Source organism: Nicotiana tabacum, chromosome 14 (genome assembly GCF_000715075.1).
Source record: "Nicotiana tabacum cultivar K326 chromosome 14, ASM71507v2, whole genome shotgun sequence".
In the NCBI taxonomy this organism is placed as follows: domain Eukaryota; kingdom Viridiplantae; phylum Streptophyta; class Magnoliopsida; order Solanales; family Solanaceae; genus Nicotiana; species Nicotiana tabacum.
The window spans coordinates 2,800,709-2,828,207 of NC_134093.1; the positions used below are offsets into that span (position 1 = coordinate 2,800,709).

At 35.6% G+C, this 27,499-nt stretch overlaps 3 protein-coding genes and 1 pseudogene across 4 annotated transcripts; all 4 read left to right on the forward strand.

Annotated features, from left to right (window-relative positions):
* Positions 1-391: 391 nt before the first annotated feature.
* Positions 392-3,925, forward strand: LOC142168659 (uncharacterized). Of its 2 annotated transcripts, XM_075229212.1 has the most exons (3): positions 392-733; positions 2,749-2,787; positions 3,327-3,925. In XM_075229212.1, exons 1-3 carry the CDS (start codon positions 593-595, stop codon positions 3,660-3,662), a joined length of 516 nt encoding a protein of 171 aa, XP_075085313.1. In that variant the 5' UTR covers positions 392-592; the 3' UTR covers positions 3,663-3,925. The 2 variants fall into 2 exon arrangements, with proteins under 2 accessions (XP_075085313.1, XP_075085314.1); XM_075229213.1 differs by lacking the exon at positions 2,749-2,787 and having other exon boundaries at positions 399-733.
* Positions 3,926-10,229: 6,304 nt separating this feature from the next.
* LOC142169188 (uncharacterized) lies at positions 10,230-11,260 on the forward strand. Its single transcript, XM_075230424.1, has 3 exons — positions 10,230-10,590; positions 10,704-10,858; positions 10,958-11,260. Exons 1-3 carry the CDS (start codon positions 10,230-10,232, stop codon positions 11,258-11,260), a joined length of 819 nt encoding a protein of 272 aa, XP_075086525.1.
* A 6,252-nt stretch (positions 11,261-17,512) lies between these two features.
* On the forward strand, positions 17,513-20,268 carry LOC142168660 (uncharacterized). The gene is made up of 2 exons (XM_075229214.1): positions 17,513-17,853; positions 19,771-20,268. The coding sequence occupies exons 1-2, from the start codon at positions 17,713-17,715 to the stop codon at positions 20,104-20,106; spliced, it is 477 nt and encodes a 158-aa protein (XP_075085315.1). The 5' UTR covers positions 17,513-17,712; the 3' UTR covers positions 20,107-20,268.
* A 2,141-nt stretch (positions 20,269-22,409) lies between these two features.
* On the forward strand, positions 22,410-24,582 carry LOC142168661 (transcription termination factor MTERF15, mitochondrial-like; annotated as a pseudogene).
* The last annotated feature ends 2,917 nt before the right edge of the window (positions 24,583-27,499 follow it).

Below are 27,499 nucleotides of genomic sequence, written 5' to 3' on the forward strand. Positions count from 1 at the left end.
CTAAATATTTTTTTGGATATTATAGCAAATTATTGTTATAGAAAATATATAATATAACAAAACATAAAATTTGATTCAGAAAAAAACTTGACTTTTATAGTGAAGTGTTGTCATACAAGAATATTGTTATAGAGATGTCTAATCGTATATGTTTAAGAATTTAAAAGGTTCATCTTTGACTAGGGAACCATTAAATGTGTTAAATGGTTCATCTTTGTAAGTAATTTTTAAATATGAAAATTTTGTTTTAAAAAACTTGAAAAATATATAATTTTATAGTCAAAATTTGAACTTTGACTCTCTTACCCCCGAATCAAATTATATAAATTGAAATGCTTAAAGATATTAAAATATATAAGCAAGTGGTATATATCAACTGGCATATATGTCAGTTCCAGCAACGCACAAAATATGTTTCAGCAAACCGGCTAACCAGTTTCCCAGTCACCAATTCCTTTTCAACCTCAAAACCACCATTAAAAAAACCTCACACAAACAACGCACAAACAAAAAAATTAGTCGGCGCAGTTTCAACATCTATATATATAATCACAAAATCCCATTTTTATCAGTCCAAAAGAATAAGAAAAACATGAAGGGGGCAGTAGAAAATGAAGGAGAAGAATTAAAAGGGGTGGTTAGTCTTGAACTACTGAAGGAAAACATGGCTGATTTTGCAAAAGAAAGAGAGTGGGATCAATTCCATACTCCAAGAAATCTCCTTTTAGCACTGGTTTGTACATATCTAACACTTTTCTTTAACTTTTATTATTTGACACCCTTTTTTTTTGTAGAATGAAGCAGTTTTGGTTATGTAGGGTAAGGTTCGTACATAGTGCAACTTTGTCCTCTATGTGTTTTTTTGTCCGTGTGTTTGTTTTTTTTCTGTTGTGCTCATTTCTGGGGTTTTGTTTTATCATGTTTATTTAGCTTTTAGTCTCACAAAAATGGTGTGTTCTTTTTATTTTATGATTTCTTGCTTTTATTGTTTACCATCTGATGTTCTCTCGCCATCGTTTGTTTCGGTTTTCTCGATATCTTGCTATTGGAAACAATCTTGCTATTGTAAACAACCTCTCTACCTTCCAGGATAGAATTGACCAATTTTATAGGTACTTGGTATCCCGAAGTTTAATAACTATGTTCACCAAAACTTGAAATATAAAAAAAAAAATGATCGAGTGTTTTTTGCCTAGAAATTTGACGGTATATCGCGTTATTAGGCAATTTTTCTGTGTTCTTTTGGAGTAACTTTGAGGAAAAACTAGTTTTTTTTCTTGCTCAATGGCTCAGTCTGTAAGTCAGTTTTGATTCTTTTTGCTTTTGTTTTAGTTTTTTTTTCTTTTCAAGAATACTTTTGCATATAGCTTAGTTGAATCAAAGGATAGTTGTGTTTTTCACTGAAATTAGTAATGGCTAAGAAGGAAAGTTGGAGTCTTTGAAAGCTCAAACCAGTTTTCTGTATTTGACAAAAGCATGAAACAAAAGTGATCTTTCTTTTTCTTAGAAATATATGTGGGTTTTGGATCATGTCATTGTTGAGGATTTCCAAATTTGTGAAAACCCCAGAAAAAGCATTCTTTTTCCCTCAGTTTTCTTGGTAACCACACAAGGCAGTACTAATTATGTTCCCTAGAATGTAATTATAGCATTGCTGTCAAAATATGGAAACTAGTGCAACACTTGCACTAAAACTGATCAGTTACCATAACACACTGCAGCAAGGGAAAAAAGCATAACATTGATTGATTGAGTAAAATGAGTCTCAACTTTTATACATGGACAGTGCAAAGAAATTTTGAACTATCATTAATTAAACAATGAATGTAGTAAGTAAGCAAGCAACTTGAAAAATAGATAAATAATTAGGCACACGTTAAGCTATACTAATAATATAAACTAATTTAGTATTAGTTTGTATAAATTAAATCCTTTGATAAATAGCTTAGTGTCTTTTATCACTGTCTGTTGCTGTGGTTTCTTTTTTTCTCTTTACTTGAGTCGATAGTCTATTGGAAAATGAGGGATAGGGGTAAAGTTTGCGTACGCATTAACTTTTACGACTCCACTTGTGGGATTTCGCTGGATTTGTTGTATAAATAGCTTGGTGTCTTTTATTGCTGTCTTTTATTAAACAATGATTGTAGTAAGCAACTTGGAAAATAGGATAAATAATTAGGCACACGTTAAACTATACTAATAATATAAACTAATGCGGGAAGCGAGGCTTAGATGGTTCGGACATATTCAGAGGAGAAGCCTAGATGCTCCGGTACGGAGGTGTGAGCAGCTGGTTGTGGAGGACACGAGAAGAGGTAGAGGGCGGCCTAAGAAGTATTGGGAGAGGTGATCAGGCAGGATATGACAGATTTCCGAGGACATGACACTAGATAGGAAGATGTGGAGGTCGAGTATTAGGGTTGTAGGTTAGGAGGTAGTTGAGTCGTGCCTTACTTCGTACCATTGTGGGACTAGCCATGTAGGGTTTTTGTCTGAGATAGCTAGTGGCAATATTGTGGTTTACTATTTCACTTTTCAGTGCATGTCCTATTTACTAACTATCGCTTTTTCTAGATTTCATGGTGTTCCTATTGTTCTTATGATTGTTGTGGTGATACTAATATTTACTAATATTGTCTCCCTTTGCTTTGCATCCTTCTTCTTGATTTCATGGTGTTTCTATTTATTCTATGATTGTTGTGATACTAATATTGTTTATTTTTTGCCCTTTTGTCCTTTTTTTTTTAGCCGAGGGTCTTTCGGAAACAGCCTCTCTACTCATTCGGGGTAAGGGTAAAGTTTGCGTACACACTACCCTCTCCAGACCTCATTAGTGGGATTTTACTGGGTTGTTGTTGTTGTTGTTTGTACAAATTAAATCCTTTGATAAGTAGCTTGGTGTATTTTATTATTGTTTGATGGCTATGATTTCTTTTTTCATTTTACTTGAGTCGAGAGTATATGAGAAACAGTTTCTCTACCTGCTCAGGACAGGGGTAAGGTCTGCGTATACACTAACCTCCCAGACTAGAAACAGACCTAGGGTTTTTTATGAAATGGGGGCACCATACTTAAATTTTTTTTAGTGTTTAGAGTGCCAAATTATGTATATTTTCATATTTTAAGGTATGTGCACATACATGTATAAGGATTTTGCGAAATTTATGGGGTCCGATGACCACTCAATGGTATACGTAGATAAACTCCACTTGTGGTATTACACTGAGTTTGCCGTTATTATTGTAGTATAAATAACTTGTGTTGATGATGATGAAGAATTTGGTATTTGGTTATTTTAATGCATGTTTGTTTTTGAATACTACTAGGTGGGTGAAGTGGGAGAATTGTCTGAAATATTTCAGTGGAAAGGTGAGGTCCCAAAGGGGCTACCAAATTGGGAAGAAAAAGAGAAGGAGCATTTAGGTGAAGAGCTCTCAGATGTATTGCTTTATCTTGTCAGGCTTTCAGATATCTGTGGCATTGATCTTGGTATAGCTGCACTCAGAAAACTAGAGCTTAATGCCATTAAATACCCTGTTAGCCTTTCCAAAGGTTCATCCAAAAAAAGTACTACCCTTTTGTGCAAAAGTACAACAACAACCTCCACCAACATCAACATCAGCAATGAGAGTGAAGATGGTGTGACTGATGATCTTCTCTAATTTCCTTTTTGTCCTTTTAGTTTCTTAGACTTGCTATGAAACCTACTAGTTTTGGTACTAAAGTGGGATAAAAGTGTTGATAAGAGGTACAAGTTACCAACTTTGGTGTTTGCCTTGTGCATGTTTCCTTTGACTCCTGGTTAATACTATCTTTTCTCAGACAAATGTGTTGAGATTTGTGTAGTAGTAGTACTAATATAGTTGGTTGTATGCTTTATCCATGTTCCTTTGCTATTTGGTTAATGAGTAGTACTATTTTCCTCAGACAAATGTATTGAGATTTGTGTAGTATAATACTCTTAAAAGTATTCTCTTTTCTTAAACTCCGTACCCAGGTTTACATAAATTGAAATGGAGTGAGAGGTACTCTCTCTGCCTCAAATTATCTTCGCGTTTCTGTTTTATACGCTCCTTAAGAAAATATTAATCGAGGTGTGATCACAAAATAGGACAAATATCACTTTTAGCTTGTAGCAGAAACTATTTAATTCGATAGTCACAAAAATGTAAAATTTGTATATAACATACAAATATCTATATATATATACAATATATATAAAAGTATATATTTTTCAAATAGTATTTTGAGAGTGGCTATACAATATCATTTTTTCAAAATAATATAGATATAGTACTCCTATATTACATTACAATTTTGTAATCAAAAGTTCTGCAAGCAAACTACACTGAACATGCAAATGTAGCCACTTATCTCCAATAAAAAATATGACATTGCATTACATTTAATTAAAAATCTAATAATGATGCCACGTAAGCATAAATAGATAATATCTAAGTTAAAAAATCTAATAATGATGCCACATAAGCATAACGGTCAATGACACAACACGTTCTCTTTCTTTTGTCCAAATTATCGCTATAGGTCGTCTACGATTATGGTGTGTATTGACAATTTTTACTATGCAATTTCATTGTGGGTGTTTCTTATTGAGCAATATTTTTGTCTGTTAGTATTGCTTAATAAGCAATATTTTGACTTTAATGGAACAGTAATTTGTAAAAATAGGTTCTTATTAGCTTGTTGTTCTTGTCTGTTAGTTGTACATTAAATTGTTATGTGAGATCGATATGATAGTATTTTAACTTCATGGAAAATTATAAAATGATATGAAGGATGCAAAAACAGGTTCTGTGCTAGTTCTGACGTTCATATATTTAGTGAAGTTATAGGTGGTAGTGTTAAGGTTATTACGTAACAAATTAAGTAAGATATTTTTAGCAAAAAATAATTGTTCTCTTCTTTTCCTTCTAATTGTCAAAATATTAAAACTCATTTAGGTTATGGGTCAAATCGGGCTGAAGAATAAATGAGTCTAACTTAGATATGGTCTATTTAAGCTTATGTGGCATTATTGTTAGATTTTTTAATTAAATTTAATGCCATGTCATATTTTATTGGGTATTTTGTAGTTTTTGAACTAGAATAACTTTTAAGTTGCAAAGGTAAAGTTTAGTGACTTTTAAGTGATGAAACATAGTTAAGTGACTTATGTAAAATAAATGATAAGTTGGATGACCATCAGTAAAATTAACACCTTAATACATAGTTTGGCCTCCGAACTTGTATCGAAATATCTTTGATACATTCATATTTCACTGAAAATCTCTTGCACTCCATTTCTTTTTCCTGAATTGTGTTTAGTACATGCTATTTATGTTTTTGGAAAATAATTTCATTTCATTACCAGGGAAAAAATAATAATGTACAAGACAGTTCAAAACCCCCTAAAGCTAGACATGAACATAAGTTGGAAAAATGGGTTAGAGTGTTTGACACTGTTAACTTGGAGGGGCAAAATTGAGCCACTATTTTAACAGCGATGGGTCAATTTTGTACCAAAAACCAAACAAATGGTACTAATTCTCTATTTCCAACAGTTTAGGGGCAATTGTTTAACAAATGGTATAAATACACCTCGGATATTTTTTATACGAGGTGCTGTTATCATTTTCCATTTCTTTTTCCTTTTTTTTCTTTTGCCAAAGGCTTGCATTTCTGCTTCTTCTTTTCTCCCGGTCGCAGTTCGGATCAAGGTAATTCATTGTATTTTATAATCTATTATTTTTGCAATTATTTTGTTGTATAAATAATTAAATCAGAGTTTGCAATTTCTATGCTTCTTTTTTGAATTTTCAGAATGTTGATGATGCAAGAAGAAATGATAATAGCTTGCGGAGGTTGTACTTAGAGCTGAATTAGTCATACGTAGCCGTTATAATTGGTTAAGTGGGTTAGGATATAATTTTATAGGTTATACACTTTAGTCCCTCAATAGTTTAAGTTACAAGTTTATATAGTTACACTTTAGTCCAGAAGATGTCACTGTTGGGGCACTTTAGGTCCCTGTCAGAATTAGTTATATTCTCTTGTCTTGTAGTGAGTAGTGGGGATTATATAGGTGCTTGTACTCATCTGAATGATTATCAATCAAAACCCCATTTTCAATTTTGCCCTAACTTTCTGTCTTGCTTTTCATTTGTAGCTGTAGCCTAGTTATTCTCTTTTCCAGTTTTTTTTGCTTGTGCATCAGTGGCATCAGAGCAGTTCTTGGCTCTGTGGAGATCATGACGTCGAAGATGAATGAGGTGATGAACATATTACAGAAAATATCACTGGACATGTCAAACTTTGCAGCTAGACAAGAGCAACTGGAGATAAACCATGAACAAAGTTGCAGAACTCAAGATGAAGCTTTAAACGAGCTAAGGGAAGTGTTGAATGAAGTTGTGCTTGGGGAAAAAAGACCAGAAAGAGATAAGGAACTAACGTACAATGGAGGTGAGCTATATTCACCCAATGATAAACCCTTCGATCTAGCAGATCTGGTGACTCCCACAACAGGAGGCAACCATGTGGAGTACCTTCCATTCCTGCTAGTATTTCTGCTAACACCCAGGCTTTGGGTTCTTCTCATTCCTAGGTCACTCATGCTGGCTCGAGCTCATCAGTGACATCTTCAAACAACCAAACATCCTTCAATCCCAGCTCCCAAATGCCTAACCCTGTCAACATATCAATATTAATACCACCATCTCACCAACACCAAAACCAGAACTTTGGAAGCCTGCAGTCTCCACATTTTAGATCTAACCTATCTCAACAGCCTATTCCTTATATTCCCCAGTTACCTGTGAGACTTGGCCTTCCCATACCACCTTGTAACCAGGGAACAATGATAGGCATGAACCTTGCTTATAATCCTTATCACTCGCACACTCCCTTCCCACTTGCTTACAACTACCAAAACACCCATGTACCACCTCCACTATATCACCAAGTCCCTTATGTACCTACCCCTATCCATTATCAGCCACATCCCACAACCACTCATCACCAAGCACCTCAGACAAACCACAATGTTCCCTTACCAAATTTGCCTTATACCAAATACACGAAAGTTGAGTTTTCTAAATTTAATGGAGTAGATTTAAGAACATGTAGAATAGTTTTTTGCTGATGAAGAAGTCTCCATTCAGCAGAAGATGAAACTGGTGTCACTTCACTTTGAAGGTGATGCATTACAATGTCACCCTGGGTATATGAGGAGAAGAGGGCAAATGCCATTGCCTACATGGGATGAATACCTATGGGCCCTTTGTGATAGCTTTGGAGCTGAGTATTCTGACCCAATGACAGAGCTAATGAATGTTAAATACACCAGTTATGTCAAGGAATACCAGAAGGCCTTCAATAGTGTGATGACCATGCTTAATTTATCTGTGGAACATGCAATCAGTATATTCTTGAACAGCCTCAAGCCTGAGATCAGCAATGCAGTAAGAGTAGGCAATCCTGGCACCTTGCCACAAGCCTATTGCTTAGCTAGGATGCAGGAAGCAAGTTTTGCTGCACAAAGTCGAGCCATCAGGGTACATCAACAGGGCCTTCTATGATCAGGAACTCAATGGGACACCAGTCCAGCTCTACACAGAAGCCTAACCATAACACTTTTAAAAGACCACCCGTTGCCAAGTTTGAGAACAAGAGGAGAAGGTTAACACCTGCAGAGATGGATGAGAAAAGGGCTCAAGAAATCTGCTTCTTTTGTGATAAGAAATTCACCCCTGGTCATAAAATGCAGGGCAAAAAGACACTTGTATTCCGTGGAATTAGAAGTGCTAGATGACCAATAAAAAAGTGTGGAAACAGAAGAAGATAGGGAAGTTGTTGCAGGAGAACCTGAAGAAGTATTGGAAGAGCCTTTGGAGAATTGTGCCATATCTCTTCAGGCCTTGAATGGAACCTTGGGCTACAAAACATTAAGACTCAGAGGATTCACTGAACAAAACCTATTGAGGTCTTTATAGATTGTAGCTCCACTCACAATTTCATAGATGAGGACACAACAAGGAGGTTAGGATGTGAGATATGTAAGATAAGACCACAACTAGTTCAAGTAGTTGATGGAAGGGAGGTTCCCACTGAGCAGATGTGCAAAGAGTTTAAATGGTTGATGCAAGGAGCAATTTTCCAGGATGATTTCCTAGTATTTCCTATTAGCAAGTGTGATTTGGTATTAGGCATACAATGGCTATATCCATTGGAAGATGTTAAATTCAATTTTAGGAAGTTGGTAATGGAATTTGAGTATCAAGGGAAACTACTGAGGCTCCAAGGTATACAACCAAGTTTCAAGGCTATGCAAGCAAAAACATTAGAGAAACTAGCAAGACAGGACTCTCAATTCTTTATGGTGAGAGTGAAGGGGGGAGAAGATGCTGAAAATACAAACGATGGGAGTCAAGCTGTAGAGGAACCTGCTGAGATTAAGGCAGTGCTGACGGAATATAGTAAGATCTTTGGGGAACCTACACAACTACCCCCTTCTAGGGGTGTCTTTGATCATCACATTCCTTTGTTAGAAGGAAGGACACCTGTAAATGCGAGACCTTACAGATATTCTCCTATACAGAAGGATGTTATTGAGAAGATGATTCAGGAAATGTTAAAGCAAGGAGTCATTCAACACGGTTCAAGCCCATATGCTTCTCATGTGGTCTTGGTAGGGAAAAAGGATGGGTCCTGGAGGTTATGTGTAGACTATAGGGACTTGAACAAACAGACAATCAAAGATAAGTTCCCTATTCCCATTATTGAAGAATTATTGGATGAGTTAGGGGGATCACAAATCTATCCTAAAATAGATTTAAGAGCAGGGTATCATCAGATAAGAATGGCTCCTGCAGACATAGCCAAGACTGCTTTTAAAACTCATTCTGGACATTATGAGTTCTTAGTAATGCCTTTTGGGCTAACTAATGCTCCCTCTAGTTTCCAAGGACTCATGAACCATATTTTCCAAAGGTATCTCAGGAAGTTCATCCTTGTCTTCTTTGATGATATCCTGATTTACAGTAAGAGCTTGGTTGACCATGTGGTGCATTTGAAAATTACCTTTGATCTACTAGTTCAACACCAGCTACTAGCAAAAAGAAGCAAGTGTGTGTTTGCAGCTAGGAGAGTGGAATACTTAGGACACTATATCTCAGCTGATGGTGTCTCAACTGATCCAAAGAAGATTGAAGTTGTGCAATCTTGGCCAGAGCCAAAGACTGTGTCATACTTGAGGGGCTTCCTAGGCCTGACAGGATATTACAGAAGGTTCATCCAAGGATATGGCATCATTAGCAAACCCTTAACTGACCTACTGAGGAAGGATGCGTTCAGATGGTCTGAGGAAGCTAAAGTTTCATTTGAATAGTTGAAGGAAGCCTTAATCACAGCCCCAGTTCTAGCCTTACCAGACTTTTCATCTACCTTTGAAGTGGAAACTGATACTTGTGATGTAAGAATTGGGGAAGTACTCATGCAAGAGAAGCAACCCATTGCATATTTTAGTAAGGGTCTGTCTAATCAACATTTATCACTATCCATTTATGATAAGGAATTACTAGCATTAGTAATGGCTGTCAGTAAATAGTCTCAATACTTGATCATTAGACCTTTTATTGTCAAGACAGATCAAAAGGCACTCAAGTTCCTATTTAGAGCAGAAATTAGATACAGGGAATCAACTCAAGTGGATAACAAAACTGATGCAATTCGATTTTGAGATAGAATACAAGAAAGGAAAAGAAAATAAGGCAGTTGATGCCTTGTCCAGACTCCCATCAGTGGAACTAACAGCCATGACTCTCATAAATGTTAAATCTGAGCTACTAGATATGATCAAGAATAGATGGGAAGAAGACACTACCCTAAAGGAGTTGATTAAATCTTTAAAGGGGAAAGGAACTAATAATAAGGGCTATGCATTTGTACATGGACAATTAAGGAAAAATGGTAGGTTGGTAGTGGGCTCTAACATTGAACTCAGAAAAGAGATCTTGCAAATCTGGCATAGCACACCAGTAGGGGGACATTCTGGAGATGATAACACTTATAGAAAAATAGCTGCATTTTTCTATTGGAAGGGAATGAGAGAAGAGGTACAAGAGTTGATTAAGGGCTGTGACATATGCCAAAGGCACAAATATGACAATGCACCATACCCTGGGTTACTGTAGCCACTTAAAATACCTGTAGCCGCATGGTGTAGCATAAGTATGGATTTCATAGAAGGTCCACCAAAATCCAAAGGGAAATCAGTGATTTGGGTAGTGGTCGATAGGCTCACTAAGTATGCACACTTCGTAGGATTGTCTCACCCTTATTCTGCCACTGATATAGCAAGACTGTTTATGGATAATATCTACAAGCTACATGGGATACCTGAAGACATTGTGAGTGATCGAGACCCAGTTTTTACAAGAAAATTTTGGCAAAAACTACTGTCTATGATGGGAGTGAATTTGAACACTTCAACAGCCTATCACCCTCAAACAGATGGGCAAACAGAGGTGGTGAATAGGTGCCTAGAAACCTACTTGAGATGTTTCGTTCAGACTCACAAGCTGATTGGTATCGGTATTTGGCAGCAGTAGAGTGGTGGTACAACACCACCTTTTATTCATCAATACAACGCACTCCTTACGAAGCTCTATATGGACAACCACCACCTTTACGTCTTCCTTATGTAGCTGGTGACTCAGAATCCCAAGAGGTTGACAGGATTTTACTCACAAGGGAATTCAAATTGCAGCTGCTCAAGTATCATCTACAAAGGGCTCAACAAAGGATGGTGGAACAAGCAAATAAGCATAGGTTAGACATGCAGTTTCAAGAAGGAGACTGGGTATATTTGAAGATACAACCTTATAGGCAAGTCACTATGTCGGGGTCTCATTTTACCAAATTATCAGCTAAATATTACGGACCTTATCAAGTGTTGCAGAAGGTGGGACAGGTTGCCTATAAACTCTCACTCCCTCCTCAACTGTTGATACATCCCACCTTTCATGTTTCTCAATTAAAACGATGTCATGAGCTGCCAAAGACCATAACTCACCCACAAGTGCTCGAATTAGCAAGTCCTTACTGCCCTCAACCTCAGAAAAATTTGGACAGGCGTTTGATTCAAAAAGGAAACAAAGTAGTGGCTCAAGTACTTGTCCAATGGGAGAAGTTGTCGGTTGATCTTGCAACCTGGGAAGATTATCAAGCTCTCAATATTCGCTTTCCAAAGTTTCTTCCTTGAGGATAAGAAATTTCTCAACAGGGGGGGACTGATGCAAGAAGAAATGATGATAGCTTGCAGAGGTTATACTTAGAGCTGAATGAGTCATACGTAGCCGTTATAATTGGTTAAATGGGTTAGGATATAATTTTATAAGTTATACACTTTAGTCCCTCAATAATTTAATTTACAAGTTTATATAGTTACACTTTAGTCCAGAAGATGTCACTGTTGGGGCACTTTAGGTCCCTGTCAGAATTAGTTATATTCTCTTGTCTTGTAGTGAGTAGTGGGGATTATTGTTACACCATGTGCGTCCCAAGGTGACGTAATGAATATGAGACTTGTTAATAATGATTTAAATGATGTTAAAGTCAAAATATGTCTATATATGATGTTTGGATAGAAAATATGAAGTTTGAGAAAAATCGGATTAAAGTTGCGGAAACACCGACTAAGGATTTGCCATGTAACAAAGCTTTTTGAGAAATATATTTCATGTGCTATATAAGATATTTTTGGTACATACTATATATCGAATTGAAGGTCTTGGAATGTAGTTTCCAACGCACTTAACCGTTCATTCATACGACACCTGGATAACAAGTTATAAGCATTGGAAGAAGGGTCAATCAAAGGGTGCCAAGTACCACATTTATGACTTTTAAAACAATTGGGATATTTGCATCCTATCTCGTATCTTTCTCCAATTTTCCAGAGATCTCTCCCAAATAACACCCCCAAATTTACTCTTAAGCTCTCTATGAGAGCTTCAAATAATATTATCATTCCGGGCACGAAATCAAGAAGCGATAACATTAAAACGACCCCTACGATGTAAGTATCGCTATATCGCCTCTCTTTTTCTTTGTGGTTTGAGTTTTGGAAGGTACTTCATAGTTAAAAAAATGTGTAATTTCTGTATTTAATTGTTTAAATATCAAGGAAGGTTGATAAAATTATTTTCTAATAATTAGAACTCACGGGATGGCGATCGAAAGTCGTAAGTTCGAGTTATTTGACTTGTAGTGGACTGTTTTGTGGGTTGTTTCGTGTTGCCTTTGGGCTGTATATTTTTCTACTGTTTAATAGAGTTTTGGAGGATAAATGGTGTGAATAAACACCACATAATGACGGAATGGTGGGCTAGTCATTCATCGTTACATTATTTTAAGTTGTTTGACACTGCTTTGGTTGTCGTTTTATGTATGAAGTGATTAGGGTGTGTGGGATGTTTTGTGATATATTATGATGGAGATAAGGTTGGAAAATGATTCTCACATGTTGTTATTGTTGTGTTCTTGTTGTTGTTGATATATGGTATTGGAGGAGGGCCTAGTTACAGGGGAGATGCTGCCCAAATTTACGTAAACAAACTACTAGTTTAAGTTGCGGACATAGCCTTTACTCATCATTGATTTTGAATCTCCTTATGATGTGGTAGATTGAATTGAGTTGTTTGAATAATTTCTTGGAAGGTATTAAGGACTTAACAGAGTTAAGGTATGTTAAGGCTATCCCTCCTTTCCGTTTGGCATGATCCGTACGATACAAACGAAACGAGCAAATATGCAACTTTCACAAATGACTCTATTCATAAAAATACTAGGGATGTCTGTATTCTTTATTCCCCATGTGAATTATTATTATATCCTCTGTTCATGGGTCTCAGAAAAATACGTATTTGACAAAGTTTGTCTGAAAGACATATTGATTTTATGATATTCGAGAAATCTTATTAACATATTTCTTATGCATTTCATGCATTTATACATGTACACTGACCCATGACCAGAAGGCGTTATATACCCGTATATTATATGTATATGGGATATGGAAAAAGGTTAAGGTGTTATATACGCACCACCACCTGATCAGCTGGTATACATTGATGATTTTGCCCACAGTGGCTGAGATGATATGATGGGATGCCCTCAGAGGCTTGATGATGTCATGTACACATATACCTATGCATGGTATCGTATTTATATGCACATGCATGACATTATAAATTTTCATGATTCACAGAGCTATTCAGAATTTCAGGTTGAGTTCTTTACTCCATGTTTCTTTTATATCTTTTAAATACTATGGCCATGCCTTACATACTCGGTACTTTATTTGTACAGACATCCCTTTTGCCTGGGGACGTTGAGTTTCATGCCCGCAGGTCCCGATAGACAGGTTGAGAGTTCTCCTAATAAGCTATCAGCTCAGCAGAAGGTGTTTGTGCACTCCACTTGCTCCGGATATGCCTATGTGGTCAGTATGATTTGAATATGTATTGTTTGGTATGGTGGGGCTCTGTCCCGACCTTTATGATATTTATGTACTCTTAGAGGCTTGTAGACAGATGTCATGTATACGGATACTGGTATGGCCTTATAGGCCAGTACGTAATATGTTTAAGTCGGTATATCAAGTTGGGTCACCCTATATTGAGTATTTCCTCATGTTTTATTCTACTTATCTCACGACAGCCTCTCCGGCTAAATTATCTATGATAGTATGATACGAAAGATATGTTACGTTGGTACTCGATTGAGTAAGGTGTCGGGTCCCCATCGTGGCCAATCGATTTGGGTCGTGACAAAAGTGGTATCAGAGCAGTTCCGTCCTAGGGAGTCTACAAGCCGTGTCTAGTAGAGTCTTGTTTATGGGTATGTTGTGCACCACACTTATAAGCAGGAGGCTACAGGGCATTTAGGACTGTCACTCTTTATTCTTACTCTAGATCGTGTGGTAGAGCTCAGTTGTAGGAAATTCAAATTCCTAAATTCTATTTTATTCGTTATACAACGACATCTACATCTAGAACGACAGTTGGTAAGAGATTGAATATGGATGTGGAAGAGTTGAGTTAGAGGAACTCGATTTTGCGTCATGCTTATGATGAGTAAATGTAAGGCCTTCAGTAGATATGTGTGTACTATGACGTGTGAGCCTCTTGATAAGGAGCCCTAAGGCATGAATATCTTATCTACCCATATGGTAAAAAGCAACGAGAGAATCAGAAGGTAGATACAAGTTTCAACAAGTAAAAGAAGCTAGGTGAAGAAGGATCCCAGTTAGTGAAGATTATCTGTATTTACAATTTAGGCAGAGAAATATAAGCATTCCGAGTTACTTTCAACAATAACAAAGATATATTCACTTGACAACACCCATTTCAGTTATGCCCTGTGGGAGCTAACAAATATAATTTAAGAGAAGGATGGGATATCAGCATCGAGCTAGGGTTAGAGTAACCCAAAATTTTGGACGGATTATTATCATTAGCTCACATTTCCGAGGGATATTGCAAACGTGGTAATGGTTCTCCTTGTGAAACTCCCAGATGGTGCACTCTAGAATAGTACAATCAGATATGAATACTAGAATGTTCAGAAATTTCAGAAGATTGGCATTGGAATCCTAAATGGGATAAATATTTACCTTTGTATGGCTCTCGTCCATAGTAAAGAGAGAGTGTTAGGCGACTCGAAGATCCAGTGAGTTGAATCAAGGGGGGCTAAAAGTGAAAGAATATTTTGAAGAAGTTTTCATAATAAGGTGATAGACAGAAATATTAGCAGGAGAATAAAAAGAAAGTAAATAAAGAATTATGAGTAAGATGTGATAAATGGATGATAGCGGTAAATCAAAACATGACAAGACTACAGATTCTATAGTCAAGTGAAGGAAAAGACAAGAAGTTACAAGCCTTGAGACAATAAAAGAGTATAAACCATAAAGTCATGTCCCCATTTCGAGAAATGAGTTGGTGACTCATACATGATTACCAGAAGGAAAAGTTAGACCCTCGGAGTAATAGAAATTAGTATGGGCTAGTGAATAAGAAAAATTGAACATAAATTCGGGACCGAAGGATTTGATAATAGTTGACATTGTGAGAATTTCAGAGATCGCGTTCCGGACGTTAATTGAATGGACAACAGAAGAATAACTTTTAAAGGTCATTCAGGAAGATGTTTCCCTAAAACAAGCGATGTGAGCAGAGTTAAGCTTAAGGGACTAAGTGTACGAGTTACACTAGGTGTCATCTTTGTGTGTAAGAAATTAAATTATCCCTGGTACAGAAGGGTTAACGCAAGGCAAGTAAGAGTCCGTAAAGATGTGAAAAGACACCAAATATGAAGAGGTGAAATATTTATAGGTAACTCTTCATAGCAATAAATGTTAGTACTCCCCTAAAGGGGGATGGTGTGATATGGTATTAAGTCGAAGTTATGTAGTTAAGGTAACTATGGAATAGTAAAGGAAGAATGTGGTAGAAAGGCAAAAGGAATGAGATTGCATTTATTCAGATCCTATATATATGATAGGACTACAAAACATTATGTAATCATGATGACGGGGAGAGGCAGAAAGGGTTCCATCACTAGATGTTATTGATAAGTAAGTGCAAATGAACAATGGATACATAAGGAGCCAGTGTGCGGGGTAAGTTAAGACAAATGATATAACCCACGAGAGATTACGCAGAATATAGATATGATAATGGACTAACATGTAGTTAGTAGTTGATTCAGGTAGAGCCTAGCCATGGCTAAACAAGAGGATACAAACAAATCAGCAGATTGTGCAAGATAAATATATCGAAACCCAACATAGGGAATTCAGTCTCTCAAATATGATGACATCGTAATCCTTGATAAATATTCAGATAGGAGTGGGGATTGTTAAAGGTACCGTATAAGTGTTACGAAAAACAAAAATGGTGCCACTGAGAAGACAGTCCAAAAATTTCAGTTCAGAATCAACCTTACGAGCACAAGGGCGCGGAGGTAAGTAATTAAGGATAATTATAGGCGAGTAAGAACGTCAAAAATTCTTTCGGGTATACGGTGTAATAAGCTCACAGCTTTACATAAGTTAAATAGTTTCTCTTAAGTACTACAAAGAAAGACTAGCTGAGGGAATAAGGAAGAAGGCTTCAACTTAAGCATAGTGACATAAGGAAGAAATGGTCTTGTAACAACAGTCTCACAATAACATTGTATACATACCATAAGAAAGTGGCACCTATCGTGACTAATGAACGGGAACAAAAAAAAAATCAAAAGATGATATTTGAGATCATATGAGTTAGAGGAAATTCCAGTATTTGTGGGCAATAAGATAAGCCATGTATTCATGCAACAAGTGGCAGAACGACCATGAAAAGTAAATGCTTATGTTTAAAGACAACTAAGAAAGCATAGGAAGAATTATCTGATCCGTGATTTAGAGTTAGCCGTGGTGATTCATGCACTAAAGATGTGGAGTTACTATTTATATGGCATTCATGTTGATATCTATACGGATCATAAGAGCCTTCAATATATCTTCAATCAAAAGGAATTGAATTTACGCCAAAGGAGATGGTTGTAGCTACTGAAAGACTACGACGATGATATTTTATACCATCCGGGGAAGGCGAATGTAGTAGTCGACGCCCTCAGTCGTAGATCTATGGGTAGTCGACGCCCTCAGTCGTAGATCTATGGGTAGCATGTCATATTTACAGCTAGAGAAGCGTGGGATAGCCCATGAAATTCACTAGCTAGCTAGTCTTGGAGTTCGATTACTGGACTTAGGTGATATCAGAGTTACTATTCAGGACACGACAACATCCTCTTTAGTAACTAAAGTGAAGGAACACCAGTATGAGGATCATGTGCTAGCTCATTACAGAGATACATCCCCTCAAAAGGAGAATATACCATTTGAGATTACAGGAGATGGAGTCCTTAAATATCGAGGTCGATTATGTGTTCTAATGTGGCAGGGTTGCGCCAACAGGTTATGGGAGAAGCTCACTATTCTCGTTATTCTATTTATCGAGGAGCGACGAAGATGTATCATGATATCAGGGAAATATATGAGTGAGACGAAATGAAGAAGGATATAGCAGAGTTTGTTGTTCAGTGCCCAAATTATCAGCAGGTTAAGATTGAGCATCAGAAACCCTGTGGATTATTACAGGCTATAGAGATTCTAACTTGTAAATGGAAATTCAATTTCGGTACAGAAATTCGGTATTTACCAAATTATGCACAGCCCTAGACCACGAGTTTCTTAAATGTTTTATAAATGTCTTAAATGTTTCATCTTTGTATGTAATTTTCAAATATGAAAATTTTGTTTTAAAAAACTTGAAAAATATATAATTTTATAGTCAAAATTAGAACTTTGACTCTCTTACATCAAATTATATAAATTGATATGCTTAAAAAATATTAAAATATATAAGCAAGTGGTATATATCGACTGGCATATAATGCTAGATGTCAGTTTCAGGCTTTCAGCAACACTTAAAATATGTTTCAGCAAGCCGGCTGACCAATTTCCCAGTCACCAATTCCTTTTCAACCTCAAAACCACCATTAAAAAAACCTCACACAAACAAAAAAATTAGTCGGCGCAGTTTCAGCATCTATATATTTAATCACAAAATCCCATTTTTATCAGTCCAAAAGAATAAGAAAAACATGAAGGGAGCAGTAGAAAATGAAGGAGAAGAATTAAAAGGGGTGGTTAGTCTTGAACTACTGAAGGAAAAAATGGCTGATTTTGCAAAAGAAAGAGAGTGGGATCAATTCCATACTCCAAGAAATCTCCTTTTAGCACTGGTTTGTACATATCTAACACTTTTCTTTAACTTTTATTATTTGACACCCTTTTATTTATTTATTTATTTATTTTTGTAGAATGAAGCATTTTTGGTTATGTAGGGTAAGGTTGGTACATAGTGCAACTTTGTCCTCTGTGTTTTTTTGTCCGTGTGTTTGTTTTTTTCTGTTGTGCTCATTTCTGTGGTTTTGTTATATCATGTTTATTTAGCTTTTAGTCTCACAAAAATGGTGTGTTCTTCTTTTTATTTTATGATTTGTTGCTTTTATTGTTTACCATCTGATGTTCTCTCGCTATCGTTCGTTTCGGTTTTCTCGATATCTTGCTATTGTTATTGTTTGTTGCTACTGCTTTAATGGTCTATGGTAAATAACCGTTCTACCTTCCCGGGATTGACTAATTTTATAGGTACTTTGAATCCCGAAGTTTAATAACTATGGTCACCAAAACTTGAAATATAGAAAAAAAATGACCGAGTGTTTTTAGCCTCCGTTGAAATTTGACGGTATATCGAGTTATTAGGCAATTTTTCTGTGTTTTTTGGAGTAACTTTGAGGAAAAACTAGTTTTTTTTCTTGCTCAATGGCTCAGTCTGTAAGCCAGTTTTGATTCTTTTTGCTTTTGTTTTAGTTTTTTTTTCTTTTCAAGATTACTTTTGCATATAGCTTAGTTGAAACAAAAGTGATCTTTCTTTTTCTTAGAAATATATGTGGGTTTTGGATCATGTCATTGTTGAGGATTTCCAATTTTGTGAAAACCCCAGAAAAAGCTTTCCTTTTTCCCTCAGTTTTCTTGGTAACCAAACAAGACAGTACTAATTATGTTCCCTAGAATGTAATTATAGCATTGCAGTCAAAATATGGAAACTAGTACAACACTTGCACTAAAACTGATCAGTTACCATAAAATACTGCAGCAAGGGAAAACAAGCATAACATTGATTGATTGAATAAAATGAGTCTTAACTTTTATACATGGACCGTGTAAAGAATTTTTAAACTATCATTAATTAAACAATGAATGTAGTAAGTAAGCAAGCAACTTGAAAAATAGATAAATAATTAGGCACACCTTAAACTAAACTAATAATATAAACTAATTTAGTATCAGTTTGTATAAATTAAATCCTTTGATAAATAGCTTGGTGTCTTTTATTACTGTCTGTTGCTACGGTTTCTTTTTTCGTCTTTACTTGAGTTGAGGGTCTTTTGGAAACAGTCTCTCTATCTGCTCTGGATAGAGGGGTACAATTTGCGTACACATTAACTTTTTCGACTCCACTTGTAGGATTTCACTAGGTTTGTTGTATAAATAGCTTGGTGTCTTTTATTACTGTCTGTTGCTACGGTGTCTTTTATTGCTGTCTTTTATTAAACAATGATTGTAGTAAGCAACTTGGAAAATAGGATAAATAATTAGGCACACGTTAAACTATACTAATAATATAAACTAATGCGGGAAGCGAGGCTTAGATGGTTCGGACATATTCAGAGGAGAAGCCTAGATGCTCCGGTACGGAGGTGTGTCTTTTTTCATTTTCTTTGAGCCGAGAGTTTATGAGAAACAGTCTCTCTACCTGTCGAGGACAGGGGTAAAGTCTGCATACACACTAATCTCCCCAGACTAGAGACAGACCTAGGGTTTTTTATGAAATGGGGGCACCATACTTCAATTTGTTTTAGTGTTTAGAGTGCCAAATTATGTATATTTTCATATTTTAAGGTATACACACATAAATATATAAGGATTTTGCAAAATTTATGGGGTTCGGTGACCCCTCAATGGCATGCGTATGTGAAATCCACTTGTGAGATTAAGCTGAGTTTGATGTTGGTCTAAAATAGCTTGGTGTTGATGATGATGAAGAATTTGGTATTTGGTTATTTTAATGCATGTTTGTTTTTGAATACTACTAGGTGGGTGAAGTGGGAGAATTGTCTGAAATATTTCAGTGGAAAGGTGAGGTCCCAAAAGGGCTACCAAATTGGGAAGAAAAAGAGAAGGAGCATTTAGGTGAAGAGCTCTCACATGTATTGCTTTATCTTGTCAGGCTTTCAGATATCTGTGGCATTGATCTTGGTATAGCTGCACTCAGAAAACTAGAGCTTAATGCCATTAAATACCCTGTTAGCCTTTCCAAAGGTTCATCCAAAAAAAGTACTACCCTTTTGTGCAAAAGTACAACAACAACCTCCACCAACATCAACATCAGCAATGAGAGTGAAGATGGTGTGACTGATGATCTTCTCTAATTTCCTTTTTGTCCTTTTAGTTTCTTAGACTTGCTATGAAACCTACTAGTTTTGGTACTAAAGTGGGATAAAAGTGTTGATATGAGGTACAAGTTACCAACTTTGGTGTTTGCCTTGTGTGCATGTTTCCTTTGACTCCTGGTTAATACTATCTTTTCTCGGACAAATGTGTTGAGATTTGTGTATGCTTTTTTAGTCCGTAAAAAAAAGAATGATATTTTTTTCTATTTAGAAATAATTTATCTTTATGCAATTATTTATAGTCATACAAAATATATGTGTCTCATTTTACATCACAAGTTTAAAAGTCTTCTCTCTTTTCTTAAACTGCCTAGTCAAATGGGTTAACATAAATTGAAATTGAAATGGAGGGAGTAGTACTTTCTCAACTTCAAATTATCTTCGTGTTTCTCTTTTATATGATTTTTAAGAAAATATTAATTAGAATTTTGGCTATTTTACCCTTATTTATATCTTAAGACGTAATCTTTTTTTATTGAATATATACTCTATTAAGGATAAAATCGAAAAAAATTAATTAATTTTGTCTTGAATTTTTAAAATAACAAATAATTTAAGACAACTATTTTTAGTAATCACAACAGATAATTTAAGACGGAGAGAGTAATAGTAGTAATATGATAGTTGGTCTTGGAAAATGATAAATTGGTGAGTCTCGGTGGTTGTCTTGCATGAAGGTGTTTTTTCTTTAGTTTTCCATTTGAGTTTAACTATCACATAAAATAGTTTTTATATTTTTTATAATTACAATTATATTTTTCTTTAGCCGACAATTTATAAAAAATAGTGTTTCTGTCCTTTCAAGTAGAGGTAAGGTCTGTCTATATAATATTCTTTTTAAATTTTACTTGTTGAAATTTACTGAATTTGTTGTTATAGTTACGCTACCGTCATTTGCTACACGAACTAAAATATAGGGATAGAGTGACATTTATTTATTGTGTCAATGTTAAATCCTTTCTATTTTTGTTTTGTTTATGATTGAAGAGAGATTGGGTGACTTGTTTCTGTGTGAAGGACAATGTGTGTGGCAAAAAAATCTGCCTGACTGAATGGGTTGATTTGGTGAGATACTGTGCAGTTTAATAGGTTTGGCTGCCTCTTTTTTTGTGGTAGGGTTTCAATAGAGTTCAGTAGTGAGAAAAATCCAAATTTGGCATATTATGTCTCCACAATCAGAGGCGGATCTAGAATTTTTATAACATGAATGCACTACTAAAAAAGAGGAAAAAAATATATTAAGTGAGAATTGATCCATATTTCTCTAGGTAAATAACTTAGCATTCAACCAAATACACCATTTAGCCTTTTTGGAGCATGAGTGCCAATATGTAATATTTGATCAATTCTAAAAAATAAGTACATAAATAGCCTAGTTTGACGGAAAAATAATGAGTTCACATGCCCCATACTCTGGGCTATAGATGCACCCATTCCCAAAACCATGCCAAAAACAAAGCGTAGGAATAAGTAAACTTATATCCTTTTTCTTTATTGGGGAAATTAGAGTTATCGGCACTCAATTTGGGAGGAGATAGTACGTATTCTGTAAAATTAATCGAGGTGTGAGCACAAAATAGGACAAATATCACTTTTAGCCCGCTGCATGAACTATTTACATTCGGTAGCCACAAAAGTGTATAAAATTTGTATATAACATACAAAAATCTATCTATCTATATATATACACACAATATATAAAAGTATATATTTTTCGACTATTATTTTGAGAGCGACTATACAAGATCATTTTTCTAAAATAATATAGATATAGTACTCCTGTATTACATTACAATTTTTAATCAAAAGTTCTGCAAGCAAACTACACTAAACATGCAAATGTAGCCACTTATCTCCAATTTTGACCTTTAATACATTTTTTGCATTGTATTAAAATAAATTACACACGTAAATGATAGAAAAATATAGCTTAATACATAGTTTGGCCTCCAAACTTGTATCGAAATACCTTTGATACATTCATATTTCACTGAAAATCTCTTACACTCCATTTCTTTTTCCTGTATTGTGTTTAGTACATGCTATTTATGTTTTTTGGCAAATAATTTCATTTCATTACCAGGGAAAAAATAATAATGTACAAGACAGTTCAAAACCCCCTAAAGCTGGACATGAACATAAGTTGGAAAAATGGGTTAAGAGTGTTTGACACTGTTAACTTGGAGGGGCAAAAGTGAGCCACTATTATAACAGCTATGGGTCAATTTTGTACCAAAAACCAAACAAATGGTACTATTTCTCTATTTCCAACAGTTTAGGTGCAATTGTTTAACAAATGGTATAAATACACCTCGGATATTTTTTGTACGGTACTGTTATCATTTTCCTTTTGCCAAAGGCTTGCATTTCTGCTTCTTCTCTTCTCCCGGTCGCAGTTCGGATCAAGGTAATTCATTGTATTTTATAATCTATTATTTTTGCAATTATTTTGTTGTATAAATAATTAAATCAGAGTTTTGCAATTTCTATGCTTCTTTTTTGAATTTTCAGAATGTCGAAGCAATTTTTCAGTCTTTAAACCCTAATCAAACATAGGTTTCTGAATTTCTGGATTATTATGTGAATCACTATGAATGTGGAAGTCATGATATTCCTAGTTTGGGGGTGCGGTGTTGAGCTAATATGTGACTAAACTGTAGAACTAGGTGGAAAGATCCAATTCAAACGTGTTTCAGGGTAGCTAAATGTTCAGTTCATGTTTTCACACACACACACACACACACACAGACTTTGATAATGTTTTGAGTCAATTGTTTCAGGCTAGCAATGCAATGTTTGATTGCGGATGATTGATCAGACACCTTTTAGTACTTACTAACCAGCTGAAACCATGACCACTAGGATTATCAGATCCCTTTTCACGTCATTTTCCAATCCCGCTACTCTAATTCCAAATCCAAGTCTCCGCTATTAAAGCACTAACCCAACAGTTGCAAAACGGATATCCAAGTTCAATATCCTCCACAGTTCCAAGAATATACCCCGTCAAGTCTTCTTAAAAGATATGGTTTTCCAGCTCTAGAACTTCCGAATTTTCTCAAGAAGAATCGCCGTTTACTAAATCTAGATCCCACCAAAATTGAGAAGTCTCTTAAGATTCTATTATCCTTGAAACCATCTCAAGAATTCCTTGTGTCCATGATAAATAGTTGCCCTAGGGTTCTAGAATATGATGCTATAAGGAAATGGGAAGGAGGCATCCGAGGATTAGAACAGGGGATCCAATTTATCCTCCTTGGCTGTGCAGAATATTCTGGAGGTCTTGGTGAAGTTTTAACTAGATTATGATTGTGTTTTGGGGTCTCTGAAATGCCTCAAAGATTTGGGGGTTAGTGATATTACTGCAAATAAGGTTTTGGAGACACATCCCAAGGTTACTATGATGTCCGCAGACAAGAATCATGACTGTTTTGAATTTGTTGTTGATTCCTTTAGGATTGACAATTTTGGATTTGATCGCATTCTCTGCGTCTATCCAGGTGTTTTGGCCTTTGGGATTCAAAATAAGTTTAAGCGATTGCTTGATGAATTTAAAGTTCAAGGCTTTAACATGGACGTGGTCAAGAAACATGTCCTGAGAGATCCTAGAATTCTTGCATTGAAAGTTGGGGAGTTATCGTGGTGTTTGGAGCTACTTAAGAGTTTGAAATGCAGGGAATCTATTAAGGAGTATATTTTTCATGAGGGGGCTTTTAAGGCTGGGTACGAGGTGAAACTAAGGGTTGATTGCTTACGCAATCATGGGTTAACCTTAAGGGATGCTTATTCTGTGTTATGGAGAGAGCCGAGAGTGATACTTTATCGTGTAGAGGATGCTGAGAAGAAGATTCAGTTTTTAGTGCACGTGATGGAAGTTGATATTCAGTGTCTTTTTGAAGTTTCAGAGTACCTGGGGGTGAATTTCGAGAAATATATTCTACCAAGATTCAAGGTAATTGACCATTTAAGAGCAATAGGAGGACTTGGTGATGAGGTGGGATTGAGGGAGTTAATCAAACCTAGTAGAATGAAATTTTATAATCTATATTGCAAGCCTTATCCAGAGTGAAGCAATATATGGAAGATTTGCAAGAAATGCTGAAGTGAGAAGTCGATCCAGTGGGAATGTGGAAGCTTTTCAAACCACAAAGTAATCCAAAGAAAATATTATGAACATTAAGTCGTATATGACTAGGGGTGGGCATTCGGTATTCGGTTTATCAATTGTGTATACCAAATACCGTACCAAAGTATTTCGGTACGGTTCTGTATTTCTTATTTTGGTTCGGTACGGTTTCGGTTTAATAATCGCTAAATAAGCAACACTAATGAATGACAATAATCGCTAAATTCAACACTAAGCAGTAAGCAACAATGCACAATTCAAGGCAACACTAACTAGTGAAAGTGTGCAAGTGCAACAATGCACAATTCAAACTTCAAAGCAAATGCAATAACGATTAATGAGTGCACAATTCTGTGCAACAATGCACTGTGCACAATGATTAGCGAGTGCAACATCTTCACAGTGCACAATTCAAACGACAAAGGCTCAAAGTTGTCAATTCAAAGTGCACATTGCACAATTCAAAGCTGCCAATTCTGCGTAGCTCACAAATAACCACAATTCAAATCTGCCAATTCTGCCTAACTCACAAATAACTACAATTCAAGTTTAACACAGTGCAGCAAAATTAAACAAAAAACAGAGACTCTAACAGTGCAACAGTAGCAACAGTATTAACTTAGTCTTAAATTATACCCCAAAACTCAATACTACAGCTACATCAAAATTCATACCCCAAAATTCAAAATAACATTCTTTCTCCAACAGTACAACTATTATTATAAAAAAACTGAAGATTGAAGAATGAAAAGTTATGAACTTGTTGAAGAGTTGAAGATTGAAGAATGAAGGTAAAAAATGAGGAAACCAGCAGTCACACTTGAGAGTCGTTGGCGTCGAGGTCGTGAAGTCGCCGTGACGTCGTCTGACTTGTCTCTATCGCGCCGAGGTTCTCACTTCGAGTTCTCTCTCACAGTCACAGTCGATCTCTATTCTCTTAGGTTAGGTTTCTGTTTCTCCCTTTCTAATTTCCTATAGTGAAGTGAAACTAGGGAAAAACTAAAGAGGGTAAGAGTTGGGCTTTATTGGGTTGGGCTGGGCACTAGGGCAGTGTAGAGAATTAGAGATACAACATATTGGGTTGGGCTGGGCAGTATAGGTCCAACATAAAATTCTTTAAAAATTCGGTATTTCGGTATACCGAAATTTCAAGATCCTAATACCGAGGACCGTACCGTTATACCGAAATACCGAAAATATAATACCGAATTATACCGAAAAAACCGAAACCGAAATACCGAATTAATTCGGTCCGGTTCGGAATTCGATTTTTCGGATTTTATGCCCACCCCTATATATGACTGGCTTGAGTTCTGGACCTTTCTCTAAATTGTACCCGAAAACACATCTATGTAGCATTCTCTTGGAAGATCCTTTTCTGAGGTATGTGTATCATCCTTATTCATATGCTTTTCCTTAATGCCGTTGTGGTGTGATGTTCTGTTTTGTAGTCTCATTATTTGTATTGGCAGATTTGTTACTAAGAATTCCATGTTGCAGCAGCGTGCAATTTTTCTATAATCCCTTTAATAACAAAAGATAATTTTCTTTGTTTTAATGAAGTAAGTAACATTGATAAGGCATCAAGAAGATGCAGATTTACAAAAGATAATTTTTTTTGTTGTAATTTCTATGTATGCTGGGAGGTAAACCAGTAGGATTTTTTTGGCTGGCTATGTGCCTCTTTTGGTTCCTGTATAATACTTCCGCTAACATTATCAGATCAACTTGCTCAGGCTCGTTCGCATCCTCTATGTTCAGAATTAGAACCGAATAGACAGACAATATTCCTTGGTTTCCAAAGTTTTTTGTTCTCCTTTTAGCACTGGTTTGTACATATCAAAGACTTTTTAAACTTTTCTTTGACACCCTTTTTGTAGAATGAAGTTATGAAGCATTTTAACTTATGTGGGGTACGGTTGGTACATAGTGCAACTTTGTCCTCTGTGTGTTTTTCTGTCCTTGTGTTTGTTTTTTTCCTGTTGCGCTCATTTAGGGGTTTTGTTTTATCATGTTTTCTAAGCTTCAGAGTCACAAAAATGGTGTATTCTTGGTTACCCTTTTATGTTACATTAAGTTATTAGGCAAATTTTTCTGTGTTTTTTGGATGAACTTTGAGGAAAAACTAGTATTTTTTCTTGCTCAGGGACTTGGTCTTTGCGCAAGTTTTATGATTTTCTTCCTTTTGATTAGGTGATTACTTTTGCATATAACTTAGTTGATTCAAAGAAAATTTGTGTTTTTCAGTGGAATTAGTAATGGATAGGTAGGAAAGTTGGAGTCTTTAAAAAGCTCAAACCAGTTTTACTGTAACTTCTTTTGACAAAAAGCATGAAAAAAAGTGTTCTTTTTTATTTCCCAGAAATGCATGTGGATTTTGGGTCATGTCACTGTTGAGGATTTCTAATCTTGTGAAAACACCAGAAAAAAGCTTTCTTTTTAGCTCAGTTTTCTTGGTAACCAAACAAGGCAGTACTAATAATCCTCATGTATTTTTATGTTCCCCAGAATGTAATTATAGAGCATTGCTGTCAAAACATGGAAACTAGTGCAACACTTATAGCCAGTTTGGTCAAGCTTCACCAAACCCAAAAGCACTTTTTATATTTAAAAAGATATTTGTTTTTCAAAGTTGAAGTGTTTGGTCTAAGCTTTTAGTAGAAAAAAATTTCTTTTGAGTAGAAGCAGAAGCAAGTTTTGAAGAAGCAGGAAAAAATAACTTCTTTACAAAAGCACTTTTTTGAAACACACTTTTTAAAAGCTTGACCAAACACTAATTGCTGCTCAGAATTGTTTTTCAAATTAATTGACCAAATACAAACTGTTTCTCACCAAAAGTACTTCTGAAAAAAATAATTTTGAGGAAAAACACTTCATAAAATAAACTGATTTTAGAAGCTTGATCAAACAAGGAATTGCACTAAAATTGATCAGTTACCATAAAACACCGCAGGTTGGAAAAAAATAACATAGGATTGATTGATGGAATAGAATTTTTATACATGAATAATGTAAAGAACTTTTAAACTGTTGAATTACTTAAAAATAATCGTAGTAATCAAATGGTAGCTGTGGATTTGTAACTTGAAAAGTAGGATAAATACTAAAGTACAAGTTAAGCTATACTAATTATAGTGTCAGTTTGTATAAATTAAATCTTGAACAGATAGTTTGAGGATGACAATGAAGATTTTGGTGTTTAGTTAATTCTGATGCATATTTGTTTTTGAATACTAGTAGGTAGGT

Bases quoted from the DNA above. Each gene is read 5' to 3' on its own strand.
- LOC142169188 (XM_075230424.1), top strand. From the start codon at position 10,230: ATGGATTTCATAGAAGGTCCACCAAAATCCAAAGGGAAATCAGTGATT. The intron at 10,591-10,703 runs GTATTTGGCAGC...TTCCTTATGTAG, and splicing joins TCACAAGCTGATTGGTATCG to CTGGTGACTCAGAATCCCAA. The intron at 10,859-10,957 runs GTATATTTGAAG...CAAGTGTTGCAG, and splicing joins AGTTTCAAGAAGGAGACTGG to AAGGTGGGACAGGTTGCCTA.
- LOC142168659 (XM_075229212.1), top strand. From the start codon at position 593: ATGAAGGGGGCAGTAGAAAATGAAGGAGAAGAATTAAAAGGGGTGGTT. The intron at 734-2,748 runs GTTTGTACATAT...TTTTTTTTTTAG, and splicing joins GAAATCTCCTTTTAGCACTG to CCGAGGGTCTTTCGGAAACA. The intron at 2,788-3,326 runs GTAAGGGTAAAG...GAATACTACTAG, and splicing joins AGCCTCTCTACTCATTCGGG to GTGGGTGAAGTGGGAGAATT.
- LOC142168660 (XM_075229214.1), top strand. From the start codon at position 17,713: ATGAAGGGAGCAGTAGAAAATGAAGGAGAAGAATTAAAAGGGGTGGTT. The intron at 17,854-19,770 runs GTTTGTACATAT...GAATACTACTAG, and splicing joins GAAATCTCCTTTTAGCACTG to GTGGGTGAAGTGGGAGAATT.